General features: G+C 38.6%; 2 protein-coding genes across 3 annotated transcripts; one reads left to right on the top strand and one right to left on the bottom strand.

Moving 5' to 3' along the window:
• Window positions 1-10: 10 nt before the first annotated feature.
• crtac1a (cartilage acidic protein 1a) lies at window positions 11-13,046 on the bottom strand. 2 transcript variants are annotated; one of them, XM_041786307.1, is made up of 14 exons: window positions 12,912-13,046; window positions 10,751-10,956; window positions 10,451-10,647; window positions 10,225-10,361; window positions 9,996-10,152; window positions 9,774-9,908; window positions 7,265-7,401; window positions 7,028-7,164; window positions 6,832-6,914; window positions 6,555-6,655; window positions 4,567-4,735; window positions 3,959-4,104; window positions 2,919-2,958; window positions 11-2,264 (listed from the first exon to the last, which is right to left on the bottom strand). In XM_041786307.1, exons 2-14 carry the CDS (start codon window positions 10,945-10,947, stop codon window positions 2,080-2,082), a joined length of 1,821 nt encoding a protein of 606 aa, XP_041642241.1. In that variant the 5' UTR covers window positions 10,948-10,956; window positions 12,912-13,046; the 3' UTR covers window positions 11-2,079. The 2 variants fall into 2 exon arrangements, with proteins under 2 accessions (XP_041642241.1, XP_041642242.1); XM_041786308.1 differs by having other exon boundaries at window positions 2,124-2,770.
• Window positions 13,047-13,361: 315 nt separating this feature from the next.
• r3hcc1l (R3H domain and coiled-coil containing 1-like) lies at window positions 13,362-21,456 on the top strand. The gene is made up of 7 exons (XM_041786385.1): window positions 13,362-13,425; window positions 13,799-14,302; window positions 14,447-14,640; window positions 15,866-15,936; window positions 16,049-16,144; window positions 16,237-16,377; window positions 19,261-21,456. Exons 2-7 carry the CDS (start codon window positions 13,820-13,822, stop codon window positions 19,311-19,313), a joined length of 1,038 nt encoding a protein of 345 aa, XP_041642319.1. The 5' UTR covers window positions 13,362-13,425; window positions 13,799-13,819; the 3' UTR covers window positions 19,314-21,456.
• The last annotated feature ends 584 nt before the right edge of the window (window positions 21,457-22,040 follow it).

Raw genomic sequence — 22,040 nt, 5'->3', positions numbered from 1 at the left:
TGGACTGATCTTTCATTTTTTTATACATTTTATTTCCATGGCTGAAATTTTGGCAGGTAATAAAAGAAGCATGTGAATATCAAGGATGAGATGGGATTTCCAGTATTTCAATTGTCAGTCTTTTGTTAAAAAAACAAAACAAAACAAAAAAACAAACAAACAAAGATTTATCGTGGCTTTTACAAATCTTCATTATTGTGGTTGTATGTTGGCTGCAGCATGTTATGGACAAAAGCTGGCCACACATGGCATGATTTAAGGCCAACTTTAAGGTCAGTATTAAGACAAAGAGGACAAAACAATCATTTTACTACTCCATACTGCATCCAAGACTTCCCAACTACAAAACATATAAATCAAACTTGTTTTATATTGAAGATTCTAGGTCAGACTGTCACCCACAGAACAGAGACCCTCAAAACCATTACTGTAATTTTATTACGTCATCATCCATATAGGCATGCTGTATGTCAAAACAAAGTTTAGCAAAACGTGTACAGCCAATTTCTGGAAGATACGTAAAAAGAAATTAACATATTTATGAAACAGCCCTTTTCAATGTTGACGATTTGACATGACAGTAAAAAAAGGGTAGCAAGCAAGATTTTAGCAAGTAGACTGCAGACATAAGTTACATGCTACAAAAACTTGTTCATAGGATGTTGATGTGGGACACTTTCTCAGAGGAAATGCATAATGTTAGCACGCATGTTGGACAAAATTTTTAACCCTGCAGTCATTTGATAAAGGCCACAATACCAGGAACATTTTTCAATGCTGACTTAAAAAATGAGGGGACTTATGCATGCATCCTGATCACCAGTGCAAATGTTCACCAAACAGACTCCAGGGCAGATCCACTAAGGTGTTTTGGACCATACTAAAAGCACCAAGTTTAGCCCTACTCTAATTCAAAAGTGGGTCTTGCCCACTACTACCAGTTCAACGGCACATGATTGTAAAAAACGATCTTAGGATACACAGGAAAACTAGCTTAAGATGAGATAGGAGAAGCAAGAGGGTTTGAAGGAAATGGTGCCAAATTTAACACCTGGTTTCATTTAGTGTTAAAATGCACTGAGTTAGAGTTACCACCTGTGACTTTAGTTGCTCCTAAAGGATGCGTTAGGTGTATTCTTCATTAGTATGCATTGTCTTGCTTTGTTCTTGCCAGAGGAGACTCACCTTGCCACATATTTTCAAGAATTGCTACAGCTCTGTTTTGTTATAAATATTCAACAATTAAAAGTGCAGTTTAACTAGTTTTGGAGTTTCCCCCGGTGGGACTAATAAAGGGATATCTTAACTATATGTAGGGTGGATCAAAACAGACTCTTTTAAAGTGTTCAAATTTAACTGTATATTAGTTTAATTAACAGGGTTGATTTTGCTGTGTATTTTATTACAGAGTTGTGACTTTACCTGAACAACCTAGCTGGAGATCTATTCTCCTGTTGTTCTTGACAATAAGGAAATATCATACTTTTAAACGTATATACTACATAAATCCTCAGTAGCTACTCTGTACTCTACTTAAAGAAAACTTTAAATCAAGTACTTTTAACTTTTACTTGAGTAAAGTTTTAGACCAGTACTTTTACTTGTACTTAAGTACATCTAACCAGAATAACTGCACTTTTAGTTAAGTACAATAGTCGTGAACCTTTTTCCGTCTCTGAAAGTTAGTACTGGCCTGAATACAAGGGCGCAATTTGCACCAAATTGTTTTATATTCCGTCTTTAACATACATGTAAATGGGACAGAGTGCTGTTTGGTCAGCTGAGCAGTTTGCATGCATTTTGCATGCAGCTCCCACAGATTTCCCCTTTATCTTTATGTCATTTGCACAGTTATAAAAAAGTGCAAAAAGCCATGCTATTCTTTTTTTTGTTTTGGTTTTTTTTTGTTTGTTTTTTAGATTTACTTACGTGCCGTTTCATGCAGTAAAGGGCCACAGGCCGTATTCGAACCCCCTTCGCATCTTAAACCACTTGACTATCTGCACACCCCAAAAGCTGTGCTATTCTGTAGTGGATCTGCCCATACATGTGACGCAGCATTTCACCGAGACTCAAATCTTAAAGCTTGATAAATGCATGCAGTGTGCAAGGCCATCTTTCCTTATTATTTTGAACACCAAGATCATCGTCTGACACTGGTGCAAAGAGAGCCATGACATACAATAGCAGAACTATCTTAAAAAGGGAAGCTTCACATTTGGCCACAGAGGACGAGTGGATGCCGTCATAAAATGGAGCCAATGCTGCATTAATTTTGAGAGAACAAAAAGAACAAGAAAAGGAAACAGGAAAAAAACATCAGATTAAGACAACACAGGTATAAGAAAGAACTGATAGAGATGATGATAGAGACATGAGGAAGCATGCTGAGGACAGCACAACAGGCATGAAGACAAAGAGGACAAGGCGTACATTACTCCTTCTTACAGTTTTCTTGTTAGGCTGAATCCTTAAAGCAAATGTTTTAAATCAGGCAGCACTTTTTTATTGTCAGATTATAAATATTTTAAAGAATATCAGTAGGATTTAATGTTCAGTACTGAAGACTATTTGTTTCAATAAGCAAAGAGTTAATGAGAAATAAGGGAAAATTAGGGAAAATATCAATGCTGCTCATAGAGTAAAGAAAAAAAGACCTTTGCTTAGAGTTCAGTCAGAACAAAGCAATCTAAAATCATGTTAATATCTAACAACTTTTGCATTTCCTGGTCAAGATTTTATTGACCTCCAAGTGCTTATCCTCGCTGACCTGTAAAGAAAATGTAAAAAAAAAAAAAAAAAAAACCTAAGTTTAGAAAAAATAAATTTATTCTGCATAAAATCTTTTAGTTTTAAGGCACTTCATTGAAAAACATGTACACTAATCCATCATCATTAAAAAAAAATAATTAACCTACCTGCACAGTGGCCATTCTGAACAGCAAAACCCTGACCACACTGAACAGTAGAAAAAAATAACATTACTGTACAAATCAAACACAAAGATGCTTTAGATGTTTCAAAAAGGCAAAGATGCTACAATTATATGTATGTGCTGACCACTGACTGTATACAACATGGACAACGATCTCTCCTCCCTTAACAAAAACAAAGCCAAAATACAGTGTTGCTATCATTTTGTTGTTTTGACAGCATTGCTGTCCTGAACTTCTACGAAGGAAAGCAAAAAGTTGGACCTAGTATCATAACAACAAAGATCCCTCTCTTTGATGCAGTGCATGATTATTGCATTTCCACGTGCCATTCTGCCTCTACTCTGCTAATCCTGCTAAGATCCATTTTGGAGACTAGTTTGTCAACAAAGCTATTTATCATGTTTTGGCTTCACTGTCATGTCTGTCATGAACTGTCATGTCATCTGTCTTTTTATACAATCTAAACTTTATGGACAAAAGAACTTGGTTGCCGAAGCATTACACCAACAGGAACTGTAATGACTTAGCATTCAAATACATGAGCTTAAATATGGAGCTGGTTCCCTTTTGCAGCTATAACAGCTTTGACTCTTCTGAGAAGGCTTTCCACAAGAGTTTGGAGTGTTTCTGTGGGAATTTGTGTGTATTCATTCTATAGAGCACTTATGAGCTCAGACACTGATGTTGGACAAGAAGGCCTTGCTTGCGAGCTCTGTTCCTGAAAATGAACCCTGCTTTTGTAGCCTGTGTAGACCACTCAGACAGATCTAAAATAAGACTGTTTGGTTGACAGAGGATTCCCTTTATGCATCACGAGCTATCCACTCCTTTACTCTGTAATATCTAAGGGCCATGAAGGACGCAGCCCCATATATGGGACATAGCTTTAGTCTGTGGTGCTGAAAAGCTTCTGACTGAACAAAACTTGACGATAAGAGATGTAGAGAAGAGGCTGCCCCCTTCAAAGACTGCTGGAATAATACATGCATTCATAATTCCTGCTGAAGATTCTTTCTGTGTACCTGCGTGTCGTTGGCAAGCACAGCTGTTTCCCCCTCTTTAGGATAGGTGATTTCCACCACGGAGTTCATTTCACCAGGCTCCAGGGTTCGAGTGAAGGAGGTGCCATCAGGCCAGGAGACCTCCAGTACTGTGACCTGATCATTTCCTGGGAGTCATAAGCAGAAAAATCAGTGACCACGTTGGAAAATTTTTTAAAAATCACTTCATTGTCTGTCTGTGTAAAGATAACACATGTTACATGTTGAGAACTTGATACTTATGATAACTTATTTTGGACAACGTTAATGTCTGTACTGTTGTATTTATTTGTGTGTGGAATAATAAAAACACACTAAATCCTAAGCTTTAGAGGTTCTGGTCCACCTGTTTCTCCCTGATTCTGCTCCTAAAGCCAAAATAAGCCAACCTAATCTGGTAAACTTTTCAGCAAAAAGACGAATAAAAGGCTAAACTATTTCCAAAATCTTTTCCATTTCTTTAAAACTGAGTGTGTTACACAGTTTGTAGGCTTGATTTTATTGCTGCAATTCTAAACAGATGTTTACATAGGATATACATTCCAGTGTCCCATTTTCTATCGATGTCTGTGAATGCTAAAGGAAGTTACCTAAACCAAAGTGGGCAACAGGCTCCATCTCACACAGGTAACCTGAGCCTCCATCGATGATGCGTGTGTGAGCTCCACTCAGGTTGGTGAAGGCCGTGACCTTGGCTCCTCGGGCGAAAGCACCAAACTGGGTGCGTGGGATAACCCGCAGCCAATTGTTAGATGAGCCCTGGCAATTAAGAAAGTAAGGTTGAAAATGGGGTTGCTTGTAACTAAGTGCATCTAAAAAAATGTTATATTGAGCAAACTAAATTTGCTTCTAACTTTTACTTGATAATTGAATATACACAACTATCATTCTATCTTGAAAAATGTTTTCTTAAACACAGTTCAGGGGACAGTACAATACTTTTTACTTTTACAGCAGTTAGTAAATTTAGCTAACTGAGCAGCAAATTTATGCAATTTGCAAGCCATGCAAGTGGCCCACTGGGTAGCACAGAGCAACAGCTACTCACCAAGAAATGTCTAAAGCCATGTTTTGTTTTACTCTGGTGGCTTCAAATGATGATACAACTAGTCAAAACTACTTGCCAGTATGTACAGTGCCTATAAAAAGTATTCACCCCCTTGTAGTGATTTTATAAATCGGTCAAGGTCAATATAATATAGCTTTTTTGACAAAAAGTAACACAGAAAAACTCTTTAGTGTCAAAATAGACATAGATTTCTTAACAGTAATGTCAATTTAATATAACCATGTAATGTAAAATAAGTGATTGTATAAATATACACCCCTTTATACATGACGGATCTAATTAAGCCTGGCCAGTTGGTGACACTAGTCTCAAAGTTGGTGAAATAGGAATCACCTGAGTGCAGTGAATGCATCTCAAGTGAAAAGAGTTTCAAGGGGCATGTGTCTGAAAGGTACAGGCACTGTTTAATCAGTATTACTGGCAACCATTACATCATGAGGACCAAAGAACCCTAAGCAACTCGGAGAAAATGTTATTGAAAAGTATACAGTTGCAATCAAAATAATTCAACCAAAATTATAAATCAGGTTTACTGTGAAAATTTATAGGCTTTTTGTAATGAAAACAAAAGCATTAAATTGGTCAACACAACTAATGCTTCAAGCGGTTTCCCAAAATGCAGGGTTGAATAATTTTGAGGCTGGAGAAGGCATTATAAGTTGTATTTGGAGAAACCACTTGAAGCATTTTTTTGTGCTGAGCCATTTTAATTGCTTTTGTTTGATTTGTTTATTGAAAAAAAGAAACAGAAAGTCTTTCATTTCTCACAACAAATCTGATTTGCTATGGGGGTTAAATTGCACTGAACATACCCCAGAGTTCAGTTAAATCCATCGTTAAGAAATGGAAGGAATATGGCACACATGTAAATGTGCCTAGATCAGGCTGTTTTCACAAACTGAGTGAATGTGCAAGCTAGAGACTAGTGAGAGAGGCAACCAAGACACCTAAGACTATTCTGAATGAGTCACAAGCCTCAGCAGCTGAGATGGGAGAGACTCTGCATATAACAGCTGCTGCCCAGGTTCTTCACCTTTGAATGATCATTCTGCCATTGTTGATGATTATCACTGCAAATACTACACGTTTTTGTTACCATTATTATTGGGACTGTAGGCATATAAATTAAAATAAGCTTTAAAAGGATTTTAGATGAGAAAAATCATCTTATTCACTATTGTTGTTCTGTTTGTTTGTCTCTGTCCATCTCTCTTTTCTGCATCTCCCTCACACCCCAACACAGCTCCATCAGACGGCTGTTCAACATGAGTCTGGTTCTGCTTGAGGTTTCTGCCTATTAAAAGGTTTTTTTCCTTGCCACTGTAACTTTGCTTATTGTTAATTAGAACTGAGCTCATGGTGGATTAATCTTCATAAATAGTTTAACAAAGAATACACTCCAGACCTGCTCTCTTTGTAAACTGTCTTAAGATAATATTTGTTATATAGTGCAATATAAATAAAGACTAATACAAAAAAAGCACAAAAAATAAGCACACATGCACACACCTCCTTGACCTTGAAGACAGAGATTGGCTGTTCATAACTCTCTCCATGTGCCAGCAGCAGGTCCAGCTGTCCATCCCCATCCAAATCTGTCACAGTGCCACCTGTCCAAAACAGAGAACAGCTTTCACTGCTGTACTGACGGAACAAAGTCACTGTTATACGACTACTGCATGTGTGTTTAACTTGCCCCAACAAAGGGATAGGCAGGTAGGTTGATAATAAATGTTGTGATAGATACGTAGTTTCATCATCTTTTCTCATTGAAGACAGAGCTGACCTGTTCCTCGTCCCTGAGGCTCTGCAGCTTCTCCCACATTAAGGACCTGGATCAAAGGGTCTGCATCTGCCCTCCTTGACACCCTGAACACAAACACAACAACTGTGAAACAATACTCCAGGTCATGTGAGCCCTTTTCTGCCAGTTTGATGCCTCACATTGAATTTTAGAGTCTCAAAATAATTAAATAATTCACCTGAACAGTCTGTTTGGAGAGTCCTGTCTGTACGCAATGTTATTGAAAAACACCTCCAGCTCCCTGTCGTTGTCAAAGTCTGCGGCGATAACTGTGCGTACAGGAGAGGGAGCGGCAAAATCTCTAGTGGCTATGTTCTGCATAGAAAGGACAGCTGAGGATCAATTTTTCAACACTTTACATTATAGAGATTTTGATCACCAATATTATTTGCATATTTTATCACTCCTTTCTCACCCGAAACTTAAAGTTGCTGCCCTGCAGGAAAAGTCTGTGAGGGCCATTCCAGTTGCCATAGACGATATCTGTCTTTCCATCACCGTTAAAATCTACTAGAGCCAATCCTCTGCCATGCTGGAGGGGATCATCCACACCTGTAGATGAATTACAATAAGCCATGTAGCTAGAAAAGCCCAATGACATCATCAGTTGAGAGTTATTTTTGTAGTAAGACTATTTTCAAGCCCCTGGGTAAAAGGATAAATAAACCACCACTGTTTTGATAGTTCATACTGTTTTCATAAGATATTTTTTTCAAGCAATTACCTCAGAAGACTCTATGTCTTCACATGAAATCATGCCACATCATAAGGTTTACTTATGAATTCACTGATTAGTGAACATTCAAGATGCCCCAGTTTGGACAACCAGACTCAGGCCTAGAAAACCTGCAGATGCCTGTTTTTATAGTTTGAGGAATTTGTTCAGAAATAGGGCCATAGACTCCTTATATTAGCAGCACTTGCAGCAGGGCACACTCTTGCTCTGATAGGAGAAGACTCTGCAGGGGGTCCATAGGTAATAAAAGCTAGTGTGCAGATTGTTTGATGTGGTTTAGTTGTTATAAACAATATTTGTCGAAATAAGTGTCATTGATAACAATTGCTGCTGCCTAATTCATTTTATTATCCACTTTATTCCTAGCCCCATGATTCTTTGCGTGAAAAATGGACACCACATCCGGTCCTTTCTATCTAAATGGAACTTTGCATAGAGATGAAATGAGAAACATGTTTCATAGAGCAATTTGGACATTAAAATAGGTATGTTCGTCTGTATCACCTCAAACGGGATAATATTATTATTTCTCCCCCCTCTAATTAAGAGTAAAAAGTGACGACACTGCCTCGGATAACCTAAAAAAGCATATTTAGTTACCTTTATCAGCTTCATATCAATATAGTAGTAGACCATCATGTTTTGTTAAATTAGTTTGGACACCATCTTCAAAACATATATAGTTTGGGGGGTTGCTGAAATTTTTATTCCACCAACTAATCCCTCTTAAATTGTGGGAATTATATTGATAAATTTATCTATGACTCAAGTTGTCAGCTCTTCAATTTTGTAAATGTCAAGTTTTAAATTAATGATAAATTAATACTGAAAGAATTACATCCCAAATGCAATTAAACAGTGAACAGCATGTTTAAAACACTGTTGTTTAAGGCATATATTTAACTCTGTCATGTAATTAGTACCACAAACAAAGCGACAGGTACTGAGCATCACAGAAAATATACTTTATAACTTTCAGCTCACTTAACTTTATTTATTTAAAAAAAAAGCAGTATTTACTGCAGCAAATGTCTATTTCAGAAGAACCACTGTTGATGCTAAATCACTTCAGTAAGCCCTTGGAAGAATTGCATTTGCTCTTATTGTTACTGTATGGGAAGTTCCACCCACATTCACAGCTACAGTAGACCCCCCAGGAATAAGGTATTATCCCCCTTATTAACTTATTCACGGCTTACAATACAAACAGTGTGAACATGGGATTACAAAAATATATATCAATATTTACAAATTCGAGTTGAATTCCTATCAAAACAACCGTTGTTCATAGTTAGCATCTGTCATTAGCTGCTGTACTAGAACTCATGTATTTAATGTTCTTCCGCTTTAGCAGCCGAAGTTTCGCCCACATTCAGATTTACAGTAGCGGCCCCAGGAATAATTGCTGGTGAAAAGGTGAGCATATGATTTCACACCTTCTATTAATCTAAATACCAATATTTATTATACAATAACAATAATATCATTCAAATATTAATTCTGAGACTGATTTTTGCTCCTTTTCGGTTGTTGTTACCCGTTTCCAGGGTGGTGCTTCATAGTTATTAATCTTGATTGATAATTTTTATTATTGTATTCATAATTATAACCATGATTATTAATATTTTTAACAATAACCAATACCTAGCATTAAAACCCCAACACAAGATCCTGACCAAAGTGTCAGACATCCAATTCCAGAAAAAAAATCGTCATGCTTCAACACCTTTAAATACGTCCACTTTGAGAGCTCTGTGACTTCTCCAGAAGTAAATAGCATCAACTTACTGCTAATCCAAGCAACCAACACCACACCCAGTGTACTGACTGACTGACTGACATAAAATGACTTTTTATTGCACAGCCATGTTTATGCACAAACATGTAGTTTTTCCTTTGTTACACAATAGTGGTTTAGCTAAGTTATACATTACAATTAAAAACTGTCCTCATATAAGGACATACTTTTTAATGAAAACTACGTCCTGCTCACCATCAAATCTTTAGTTTTCAGCACATTGCTAGTAATGCTAGAAATACTGGTTCATGTTTTACACAACAGGGCAAGGATAAGAGGAGGAGGGGCCTTAAAAACATTCAACACAGGAATTTATTAACACAAATGCTACATTTGATCAAACATATTTCACGCTGTAACTAAACTTCTGTCCTAATGCTTGATTCTCACCTGCCTGTTTGGCCATATCCGTAAAAGTCCCATCTCCGTTATTTTTGAACAAGAAGTTGGCTCCATTCTCATTGTCACAAAATACATCAGACCTTGACTGGCTCAGGATTGGTCCAACAGCCACGCCACGCCCACCTGCACAACAACAAAACATCAACTTTCCTAATGAGCATGTGATGATAAAATAAACAAACGTGATAGACTTAACTTCAACAACCTCACCTGTCAACTTGTTGACCCCAGCCTCAGCAGCTACGTCTGACAGAGCAATAATACCACTGGCCACATCACTGGCAGCCTCATCCATTTCCAAGAGAACATGGGCACCGATTCCACCATAAGCATAGTTTGCAACATAGACCGAGTAACGGCCTGTTCCCTGAGGGGAGTGTAGGAATTAAAACAAGAAAATATGTGTTAATTGAAATACAAAGTAAATAACTCTACTTACCTTTCTGTCTACACATGCCACTGAACGTCCTGCCATTTTTTTAGCAACGCGCCGGCGAGTATTGAGTTCATCAGTCACAAGATCCTCAAAGCGGCCATTCCTGAACTTGAAGAGCTTGTCAAAATAAGATGCTTGTCCTGCACGACCAAGCCGTGAAAAAAATAATAATTTAGCCACCTACATAAGGCAAAAATGTTGATAACATTTGCTTTAATTCACCATTTACCAGAGTAGGCGTTATTTGTATTGAGGAAGTAGATCTCCTCCCGTCCATCTCCATCCACATCACAAGCGGTGACTCCAATAGCCTTTCCATTCGGGTCCCTCAGGTCGTAATATGGAGAGTTTCTGTCATCAATAGCAATGTTCACCAGCCTGTTTTGTGTTCGATTGTACTTCAGAACAAGGTTAGGCCCATTGTATCTGAGGGAGAGCATCAAATGGGTCAGATTTTTCTCACTTGTTGACAACTTTTCTCAAAGTTATACAAACACCTCTAACAACTTTAAGATATTTTTAGACTCACCCTGCAACTACCACCTCCAGGTCACCGTCACCATCAACGTCTGTGACAGCCATCCCGTAGTTGAGTTGTGTGGGATTGTGAAGACGGTCAGGGGGAAGCACTGTTGATGTTACATCCTGAAACATGGGCTCTGAGCTCTGGGCATTTGACCGATGCAAAAGTCCAACCAGGAGGAGAAACAAGCCTGAAACCCACATCCCTGCGACCTGGTGGAGCACAGAACAAGACCAGCTGATGCATACAGTAATATGTGCAAGGAAGCTATGTATAATCATACACCATAACATACAACAAGGTTTCCCAAACCTTTCAGGCCACAATCCCCCAAATGGGGCCAATGACTAAGGACCCCCATCAACCCAGGAGGTGGTAACAAAAATAAAGTGAAGCAAAGCCATGAACACTCTCTGACAGGCCCTTCCCAACATGTGATATGATTTATTTTCTTGTCCGGTAAGGGAAATCTGTCTTGGACTCCAAGTGTTGCACATATTAAACTGCCAAATAATAACATGCAATTAATAAATAGAACAAAACCAACAACGATCCACATGTACACAGAGTTGTATATCTTACTACTATAATGAGTTTCTGACTCATTTTGCACACCACACTGTTGCTCCAATTGTCCTTAAACTTCTAGGAAGACTTCTTGGGGGTACTGGTTTGAAACTGGTGCCATAAAAAAATAATAAATTAAATGTATTTTCCCCCCTCCCTATCCACGTCCCCCATTACATCACTCTCCCCTGCATAACACTTTGACTAATGTTTTCCTTTGCGGATGCCCATACCATAATTCATTTCATCTTTCACACTTATGCCTTTTTCTTACTTTACACTGGAATGCACATAAACCAGAATTGATCAAATCTCCACCAGAGACACTCATACCCTTTTCTTTCCCTACTAGGTTTTGCATTTCCAGCTACCAAACACCTTTGGCACACAACACCTGGAAACATGGCACACTCAAGGTAAATCCATCATGGTACATTTAACATCCTTTCTTAGATTCAACCCAATTGATCTTATTCCTCACTACCAACACTAATACCCAAGGTCTTCTTTCTAGATCCTGCACATCCTGCTGATATCTGCCTTTGGCACACAACAAATTTAAGCCACCTGCTCCAGATAATTCCTTAAATAGGCATGACAAACCCTGTTTTTCGCTTTATTAAAAAATTGAGTAAGGTTCTTGGATCTAACTCTGATGAACTCAAACCTGATAACAAACCCTGTTAGACATGTTACCATCACTGTATACATAGCCACTAATGCCCTAACATTAAGGTTCCACAACACCACACAACACTCACACTGCAAAAATAATACTCATGCCATTTTAATGATATTGCTCCGCTATACATAACTAATGTACGGCCCTATCCTTCTCATTTGAAATGTCCCAGTCAAGTAGAATTAAAATGTAACTCCATAGTAATCTCTGATGTATTGACTGTATTGACTACAATGCATTTTACTACTATTACTTCCTATAAGAGTACTTGCCACAACCCGTTGAATATCAGATGCACACCTTGGCTGGGCACACCTCTAGTATTGAAAAACGGTTGCAACCGCATACCCCTACAATGTATTGACCATGCCCATATTGCACACAATTCTCATAGAACTAGTAAAGACAATTTATCCTGATAAATAACAATGACAAAACACTGGCATAAGGACAACAAAAAAGAATTAATTAATTTTATGCATATATCTTTACAATTGTGGTTAAAACGTAGTATTTGAAATCAATTCCAAGAAACACAAAATCCTTAAAGAGAAATTGGAAGTATTAAAGTTACTAACATCTGAAAGGCTTCAAATCAAACAGTAAAAAGATCTTTTTGGGTTTAAAAACATTAACTATTGATTACGTAGCATTATAATGGATGTATTCAAGCCTTGGGTCTTTCTGTTAAAATGTTTAACTCAGTTAAAGAATGCAGCTCCATATGTGTATAAAAATAGTTCAAAAGCATGTCAAGGAAAAACTTTTGCAAATAAGTAAGACTTTATCCTTCACTAAACGCACAGCAGGGTACTCCTTAAATGCTTACAAAAGATTTTCATCTCCTTTGCTGCTATCAACCCATCTCTCCATCTGTGCAAAGAGGTATGCAGGAATTCTGCGAGTGGAACAACTTACCTGACAGCTGAATAACTGTAGAGATGTAGAATATTTGTCCTCACTGGAGAGATGAGAATACGGGCGCGGCGACGCTCATTACTTAAGGTCTTGGCAGAAATCATTAACCTTACGCAACTTACGTCTTTAAATTTTATGAAACAGCTTTCGTAACGTGAGAAGGGCAGGCCAATCAGTTAATAGCTTTGAGCGTAATGGGAATTTCGACCAATAGTTGGCCTGCACTAGTGTGCGCGTGCACGTTAAACACGGAAGTGCTCGTTTGTAGTTGTTGGTGATGTCCTGGTGAAAATACATTAAATAATTGTAAATCAATAATACATACCGGGTAGGACCTCAGGCTACTGAAGACAACGTTTATCCTGATATAAAAAGTAGTTTGACCCAAAAGTGAACGTTTTAGAATGTTTTAGCACTAACGTCTTAAACAAACTACATATCCCAGAATGCTTTGCACTTTAACGGCTGCGTCAGAAGTGCGACGGAAATCTTTTTCTAAACAAACTAAACACGGGTAAGCTGGTCCATATCCTATTATTATTTTGTTAAATGAAAAGAAATGAACAAAATCACTGTGTATGAGCTATAGCGTCAATAATATTTTATATCCTGAATTAACGTATAGTGTAACTTTAATGTGACGTAGTTTTGCTCGTGAGCTAAAGTAATAAGATGACTGCAATGGTGGAGTTTAAATCCTAGTTTAATTAAAGAAGCTTTTCCCTCGTGTAATAAATACGTTTTTTCATTAGAATAAAACTCAGAAACACTCCTAAAATAGTTTCTATACTATAAGAATACGTGCTTATACTTAGAAAAGGCACGTTTCATCAAACTGCATACCGTTAAAGTATTGTGTCTTCTCATCTCCCTTCTTCTGTGGTCAGATGTTTTGACATGATTTAAAAATGGAGCTAGAACAGCCGAAAGAAGACTGTACTCCAGCACAGCCAACACCCGCACCTTCGTCTCAGTCAAAGAAGCCAAGCCAGGCACTGTATGTCCCCAAAAAACGACTCAATGACTCCAAAGGCAAAGCTCAAACTCAGGAAGAAGGCAAACCAAGACCCAGGCCTCGCTACACAGACAAGGCAAAGAAAAATGCCAAAAACAAGAAGGACAAAGCTGGAGCAGCAGAGAAAGGGGCACCCGTAGGAGGAGAAGGTAGAGGTGACCTGCAAGATGGTGACAGTAAGCCTGGTGAGAGGGAAGGTCGATTACAAGATCCAGATGTTCAGGTTAATGGGAACCCTGATATGACTAGTGTGGCAGAAGATGCTGCAACACAGCAGGAGGCAACTTCCCCTCAGGAAGAAATGGGAGAAGAGGAGAGTTGGGACACCTTGTTCAATGATGATGGAGACTGTCTGGATCCACACCTACTTGAAGAGGTCAGATCTCAGCAGACAAAGCTTACATTCACACACTTATATGTGCATTTATAAATGTAGTCTTGTAATTCCAGTTTGAATGAGTTATTGATCTTTCCTTTTTTCTTATGTTAATTTTTTAATTGTGATCTGTATTTCTCCCAGCTGGCTGTAAAGGAGGGTAAAAAGAAGGAGTCAATCCAGGAGCCCAGGTTCGATTATTACAACATGGACCGATATGATGATGATGAGGAAGACATTGACCTCACAGAGGACGAACTTTCCCACATTGTAGAGATCTACGACTTCCCTACTGAGTTTAAGACGGAGGACCTTCTCAAATTATTTCAGTGCTACCAGTATGTATAATTCCAAGTCTACAGCAAGCTTTAAAATGAGGTGGAACGATACAGATCTCAGCTGATGAATGTACAGCAGGTTTCTTTTCCTTTCTGAGAAATTTATAAGTTAAAGAAAGAGGACAGAGAAGGATGGTTCTTCCTGTCAATGCATTCTCTGTTTGCGTCAGAGATAAGGTCTCAAGTTTTGAACTTAAACTGAAGTTGCACTCGCTGAAGTTCAGCCGAGCATCAGAATAAGGTTGGTGGTCTGGCAGGCTTTTGTGTTTCCATGTAAACATTTCAGGTAACGGTATTTACATTTCCATGTAAACTCTGAAGATCACAGTACATCAGCAGTTTCTGAAATATTCAGATCAGCCAGTGAGGCACCAATAACCCCGGCACAGTTAAGATCACTTACAGTACATCATCTTTTCTTCTCTTTCTGATGCTCAGTTTGAACTTTAGCAGATCATCACGGCCATGTCTGCAGGCCTAAATGCAGTGTTTGCCACCATGTGATTGGCTGATTTGATATTCTGCATTACTTAGGATATGAACAGCTGTACCTTATGAAGTAAAGCTCGAAAAAGGATCAAGTCATCTTTTGAAATAACTTGTGAATGAAAATGTATCTGCATCAGTTATGAAAAGATTTTAGCAAACATTTTGAAACTCTCTATATCTACAGCTGTTGATTTAATTCATTAATAAATCAAAGAAACAGAGAGGTTTAATGTTTCCCTCTCTTCCCGAACCTCCACCCATCCAACCTCCAGCTCCTAAAAAATTAATCAATTGCAGACTCTTACCAGTCTGCCTCTCTGTCTTGGTTAACAGTATTTCTGTTTGCAGTTTGTTTGAGATTTATTATGCTCTATGTCTATAAATAACAAATGTTAATGTATTATATTCCCGTCAAAATGATACGCATGCTATTTTAGGACATATGATCATGTCTGCTGACTGAAAAAGAAACAAAGAACAAAAAAATTGGTCTGAAAATACTATGATTAACCCAGCCAGAAAAAGTCTTTGTGTATCATAAAAGGAGTGTATCATGTAGGAAAATGTTGATTGCCTTTATATTATTTTTATTGTTTAAATGACGGTATGAGCCCACTATCAGTATCCTTCTATTATAGACTGTTAGACTGTTAATATCCCTGATCACAAAAGCTCTAAACTATACACTTGATTTTGTTTTTCTATCATGTTCTGTAATGTTTTTCTCTGGTTGCAGACAAAGAGGCTTTGACATTAAGTGGATCGATGACACACATGCTCTTGGCCTCTTCTCAAGCCCCATAGCAGGTTAGTGAACTGATGCTTTGCATAACAGAGTAGAGGTTTAAAAAAACATCATAAAATGTGAAACCTAAATTTTAAACATGTACATTTTTCAAATATGATGTTTCACTATCAGCACGAGAAGCTTTGAGATCCAAACATCCACTGATGAAGCTACGACCACTTTCCAAATCATCCTCTGCTACAAAGGCCAAAGCCCGTAGCTGCTCAGGTACACACTTTTCTCATCTCTTTTTCAGTTGGTTTTCTGTATCTAACACAGTGAAATACTACAAACAATTTGTCCTTACCTCCTGTTTTCAGACTACCTCTTACCAGCCAAAGAGAGACCTCAGACAAGTGCGGCGCTCGCTCGGAAGCTTGTGATCGGTGCCCTCGGTGTGAAGAGCAACCTGACAAAGGAGCAACGTGAGGCAGAAAGGAGGAAACTCCAAGAGGCGAGAGGTAAGCACAGAGATAGTACACTGAGAATATAATTAAGGTTCTTTGAAGTCTTGTTTGATCCAGTTGGTGAGGTTATTATTGATCTTGCTCAGATCATCCACAAACACGGTCTCAGTTTCCACTCCTATGCCAATGGCACAGCTCTACTTGCATACAAAACCATCCACTCAGCCCCCTGCCCCTCATTGGTCAGTTGTCTGCATGAAGTCAAAGCCTGAAGGTCAACCAACAAACAGCAACAGAGCTCATGATTGTGGTCCTCAAGGTGCTGCTTAAGCTGGAGATCTCCTGCTGACATGGATGATAGCTCCACCCGGCCCTCCTCTGAGGCCTGACACCTGGGTATCATCCTTAACTCCCCCCTGTCCTTTCAGTCCCACATGAAAGCTGTGACAAAAACTGCCTTTTTCCACCTCAAAGTATCTCCAAACTCAGACCCTTTCTCTCAGACTCCATGGCCAAAACCCTTATCAATGCATTCATCACCTTCAGCAGGACAACTGCAGTGTAGTCCTGTCTGGGTTACCCAACAAAGCCCTAGGCAGGCTCCAGTATATTCAAAAATCTGCTGTCAAGATTCTCACTTGCACTTGACCCTGGAAACACATCACCCCTACCCTCATCCACCTTCACTGGCTCCCAGTTAAGTACTGCATCAAGTTTAAGATCCTCCTATTCACTTGCAAATCCCTCCATGCTCTTACCTGTTTGTACCTCTCCAACTTCCTTCACCCATGCACCTTGTAACCCCCACTCTCTGGATCACCCTCCCTGCAGATATCTGCAATACTCCATCTTTGGATATGCCTAAAAAAAACTCTTCAAGCACCACCTGTTCACCACAGCCTACAATCTCTTCTAAATCTGCCCCCCAAAACACCTTTTAATTGTTTCTTAGTCAGCTAGTGTTTGCCTTTGTGTTGTGTCATCTTTTGTGCCTTTTTCTTTTGTAAAGAACCTTGGGTCCCATGAAAGACACTATATACAGATGAGGACAAAATTATCAGCCCCCCCACTGAAAATTTCATTTTTCTTAAAAAATATTTCCCAAGTGCTGTCAAACAGAGCAAGGAATTTTTAACACAGCTTTCCAAAAATCCTAATTTTATTTTGGATGATTTCTTTATTTTACTTTGCAAACAGAACCAAATTATTTTACAAGAAAACAAAAACCACCAGGGTAAAATTTATTAGCCCTTGTTGCTTATAGTCAGTGTCCCCTTTTTGCTAGATAACAGCCTGCAGTCGTTTGTTGTAGGTTTCACCAAATGTCAGACACTTTTCCTGAGCTTCCCCCCGATCATTGTACCCCCTCAGCCGTGTTTTACTGTGGGGGCATTGTTCTTTGAGTTACACATCTCTCCCTTCTTTCACCAAACATAAGCAATGTGTCTGTGGCCAAAGAGCTTTAGTTTTGGTCACATCAGACAAAAGGACATGCTTCCAGTATTCATAAGCTTCGCCAGGTTGTCAGTGGCATACTCCAGTCTGGCTTGAAGGTGTCTCTTCTTCCGAAGTGGAGTTTTTCTTGGGCAGGACTTTAATGATTGTTGTCTTTGAGACCATGATTCCTGACTTGGCTAAGTCATTCACTAGTGTCTTGGCAGTTGTTCTGGGGTCTTTAGACACATCTCTCACTAGTTTCTTTCCAGAGTTTTTGATATCTTTCTCTTCCTACCTCTGCCAGGCTTGCTCTGGACTCTGTGGCTCTCTTTAAGTTTCTTGATTATTCTTCTCACTCCAGTTCTTGACACTTGGAAACACTATGATAACTTTGGATATCCCTCATCAACAATTATTTTTCTAAAGTCTAAACTGATTTATTTTGTTTTTGTCATGATGCTTTCTCCAGTGAAAGCTCAAACCCCATCTGGAGTTTTTATACTGTGTGTAAATTGGAAGATAAACCTCAGTTTTGACTTGACTTTACAAGCTTCAAGCATTACAAAGTTAAAGCACATCATTGCACTACAGCGGTTTGTGCTATGCCTCAACCAAAAGGTCAGCTCTAAAGGAGGCTTATAATTTTGACCCTGGTAGATTTTGTTTTTTTGTGAAATAATTTTGTTTCTGTGCGCAAAGTTAAATAATGTAAGCATCCAAAATTAAACAAGGATGTTTGAAAAAGCTGTGTAAAGAATTCCTTACTCAGTCTAACAGCACTTGGGAATTACTTTTTTAAATCAAATGTTGATAGGGGGCTAACAGTTTTGTCCTCATCTATAAATCCCAGCTATTATTATTATTATTATTATCATGAAAAGCATCATCATCTTGAGTGTTATTGTAGTAAGTAATTGGCTAAATGTGTTTGAAAGACTACCTCAGCCATAGACAATCATCTTTGAATAAATTTTAACAACCCTCATCTGACTGTCCAGCTTGTGCATCACAGTGTTGTCACCACTAGAGGGAGCTGTTCTTTTATTTCACTGAAGAAACTGAAAGTGTTGTTGTAAAATGACGCCAAGAAAAGTTTCTCTGTGTCCACCACCATGTGGGTCATAACGTCTATAATCAGTCCAGCATCCATTTCCCTTCAGAGATGGAACATAAGTATATAGGCACAGAAAACCACAAGTGGCCATCGGTCCACTGAGCAGCCAGTCAGGAAGTTGGGACCTTTAGTATAGAAAAAGTAAAAAAAGAAACTCCTTTGTTCTCAGACTAGACATACTTTATTTACGATCACAACATTCAGGGTGGCTGTCTGTGCTTAAGTGCATCATGTTCTGGACTCAGTGTCCTAGGAGCTGATGCCACATAGGTTTTTCATCCAGATATTCTCTAGCTGTCTCAATCTGATAAATTCTGATCAACAACTCACCGATCTGTTTTTTAGTTAAAATCTTCACTGATTGATGTCTCTGGTTTATCTTTCAGAACAAAAGCGCCTTGCAGCAAAGCAGAAAGAAGATGCTTGGGAAGGGAAGTGATGAGACAGAAAACTACCCCCCATCTGTGAATTTTCTGTGCACGTGTGACCCCCCCCCCCCATTCCTTGATTCAGCAAGGAAGGAGCAAGGACTTTTCTGTGTCCTCTTTTGATCTGTTTTTCTCAACTGGCCACTCCTTCGAACCACCACACTTCCCAGAAATGGATCCCCACAATTTTCCCTTCTCTTTGCCATGGTTCTTCAATGACTATAATTCAATTTCTCATCATCTACTGTCCTTCCAGATAAGAGCTCCTTTACCTTTATGCTCACATTTGTCCATGCAGGGACTATTACCTCAGGTCCATTGCTAACACCTCACCAGGACATGTCTCCTGCTTTCTAACATTGTAACAAATCTGTTGTGGTGCAGTCAGTCTAAACATTTTAAAAGGGTAAATATTCTTTGTAATACTTATTTTAGAGTAGTTATTTGTCTTATATGTATTTTTTATCAGGTCTTTTTGTAGATGACCCCAACATGACCTGTAAATGAAGGAGTAGAAAGCCTCTACTTCATTGTTATGATGTATCATTTTGCTATTCCTGCAACCTAGTAGAAATAAGAGCAACCTTCTTTAGGAATGCTGAAGAAAAATCTTGACTACTACATTTGAACAGCATCCTAAAGACTGGATAGTATGTGATCCTAAAGTAGCTGCACACTCAGAATTTTTCTGCATTGTTAATGAATGCTGAAAATTCAAAAAGATTAAGGTATTATTTTAACTCAGCTGCAGTTATGGAGATGCTTTATGTATAGGATTGTGTTAAACATTGGTTAAAGTTCTTCAACATTTGGTCATCATAACTACTGTGAGGAACCTTGATCTTGTGTCGAGCAGTTTGTCTTGACCCTTTGCTCATTGTGTAAAAAGTGCTCTTGAGTGTAGGAGTGCAGGCAGCCTAGTGGTTATGTCTGTGCGCCCCATGTAAGGAGGCCGTTGCCCTCAAAGCAAAGGGCCTGGTTTAAAATTCAGCCTATGGCTCTTTGCCCACACATCATTGTCCTCTCTTTCTCCCTTGTTTCTGACTATATTCACCATCATTTCTGTCCGATAAAGGCCTAAAAGTTGAGAAATAACTCAAAAAACTATGTTAACTCACTGTGAATCTTTTTGGAAATGTAAGATTTTGAGCTCTTAACTCCCTTATCCAACACTGCACTGACTTAAAGGGAAGCGATAAAGCCTGTGTCCTCAAAAACATTAGTTTAGTTTAACGATTTAGTTTTGTTTACAATTCCTATGGCTTTTTAGGTCATACAGAAGCATCAGTATAATTTTAGTCTGTTTAATAAAATGCCAAAAACTTCCCACAGGAGCTTTAAGGTTGGTTTCAGTGTTAGTTTTTTCTGTGTTTTTGTTGAAATTAAGCTTTTTACTTCTGAGTGTCAATGTTTATCAAAATAAAATTAACACTGAACATTAAACTCAGCCTTCTCATTCCGACTCAGTTGTCAGAATTAAGCGCGTGACCCAGCTCCGGAGACGTCTGTGACAGCTGTAAGCAGCTGCCTCCTCTGAGGCTTCACCCAACCAACCACAGACCATGTGGCACTGCGTCTCCCTCACCTCCTCAGCCAATAATTAAGTCTTATTCTTAGAGAAGTCAGAGAACTGCAAATTTGTCATTTTTCTCTTCTACAAATTATTGAACTTTGCAGCAATGCCTGCCACAAAATATCAGTTTACTCCTACCTCCAAGATGTAGCTGGATATGTAAACAGCAGTACAACAGATTGCTGGGTACATAAATGTCTTAAAAGATGATCATTTATAATTCAATTACAGTATCCACATGACATTTAACTGTACTTGTCCAAATATATGCAGTCCTACACAGCTGTAGCTAACCCTGTTTATACAACTGCTTACATCATTGGCTGAGGGTGACTGAGACGCAGTGCCACGTGGCTTGTTTAAGCGTTGCAGCTCTGAGGAGGCACTGTTATGTGTGCAGATTTCCTTTTATTATTGATACTATTCTAGGGATTCATGATTACAAAGATAATTTTGTACAGAAAAGGCTTTTTGTGTACCTCAAACATGCTTAAAAATTGTAAGAGTTGATGAAAATACATTTAACACAATGTTTCCAGTGCTTTTCATAAAAAAAGGGCAAGTTTAAAGCATACAGCATAAAACAAGACTTCTGAATGGAGGATTCTTTAGAAAATAAAGTTTATGCTTTCATTGTATAGTAATTTGTGCAAACCAGGAAATATAAATAATGACATTTAAAAACAGAAATATGAAGGTGAAGCTTGTTTCATTCTTGAGTTTTTTCATATACTACTTTATACTGCATGCCTTTTTGTATTCTGGGACTCTTGTTTAATTCTCTAGAAGTGTTTTCCAAACTATTTTTCCTTGGAGTCTTTCTTACTGTACCTAAAAAAAGCTGAGCCCCTTCAAGACCCACACAAAAAGAAAAACTGAGACATTGCTGTCAACCAATCAACGTAGATTTTAATTGCTTTTTTGATCAAACACTAAAAAAGCTGATGCATGTTTTCCTTACCACAAGACAAAGCCTTGCCCCCCCCCCCCCAGATCTTTGGTGCCCCCACAGGGGGTCCCAGGGCCCAGGTTGGGAACCAATGCTCTAGAAAAGTTGTTCTCAACTGGCTGGGCATAAGGACCCACCACCACCACTTCCTCAAGGAAAATTGCAACCCAAATTATTCAGAATGTTCAACCCTTTAAATGTATTTAACAAAATATG

Source organism: Cheilinus undulatus, linkage group 4 (assembly GCF_018320785.1).
Source record: "Cheilinus undulatus linkage group 4, ASM1832078v1, whole genome shotgun sequence".
Taxonomy (NCBI): domain Eukaryota; kingdom Metazoa; phylum Chordata; class Actinopteri; order Labriformes; family Labridae; genus Cheilinus; species Cheilinus undulatus.
The sequence above is the reverse complement of the archived record's forward strand: the minus strand, read 5'-3'. Positions and strand labels throughout refer to the sequence as shown.

What these genes read in the sequence shown, in the direction of transcription:
- crtac1a (XM_041786307.1), bottom strand. Translation starts at nt 10,947, where the DNA reads ATGTGGGTTTCAGGCTTGTTTCTCCTCCTGGTTGGACTTTTGCATCGG. An exon ending in TACAAATAACGCCTACTCTG is followed by an intron (nt 10,362 to 10,450) that starts GTAAATGGTGAA and finishes TTGGTCGTGCAG; the next exon opens with GACAAGCATCTTATTTTGAC. An exon ending in GCCTCAGGGACGAGGAACAG is followed by an intron (nt 6,656 to 6,831) that starts GTCAGCTCTGTC and finishes TGTTTTGGACAG; the next exon opens with GTGGCACTGTGACAGATTTG.
- r3hcc1l (XM_041786385.1), top strand. Translation starts at nt 13,820, where the DNA reads ATGGAGCTAGAACAGCCGAAAGAAGACTGTACTCCAGCACAGCCAACA. An exon ending in AAATTATTTCAGTGCTACCA is followed by an intron (nt 14,641 to 15,865) that starts GTATGTATAATT and finishes CTCTGGTTGCAG; the next exon opens with ACAAAGAGGCTTTGACATTA. An exon ending in GAAACTCCAAGAGGCGAGAG is followed by an intron (nt 16,378 to 19,260) that starts GTAAGCACAGAG and finishes TTTATCTTTCAG; the next exon opens with AACAAAAGCGCCTTGCAGCA.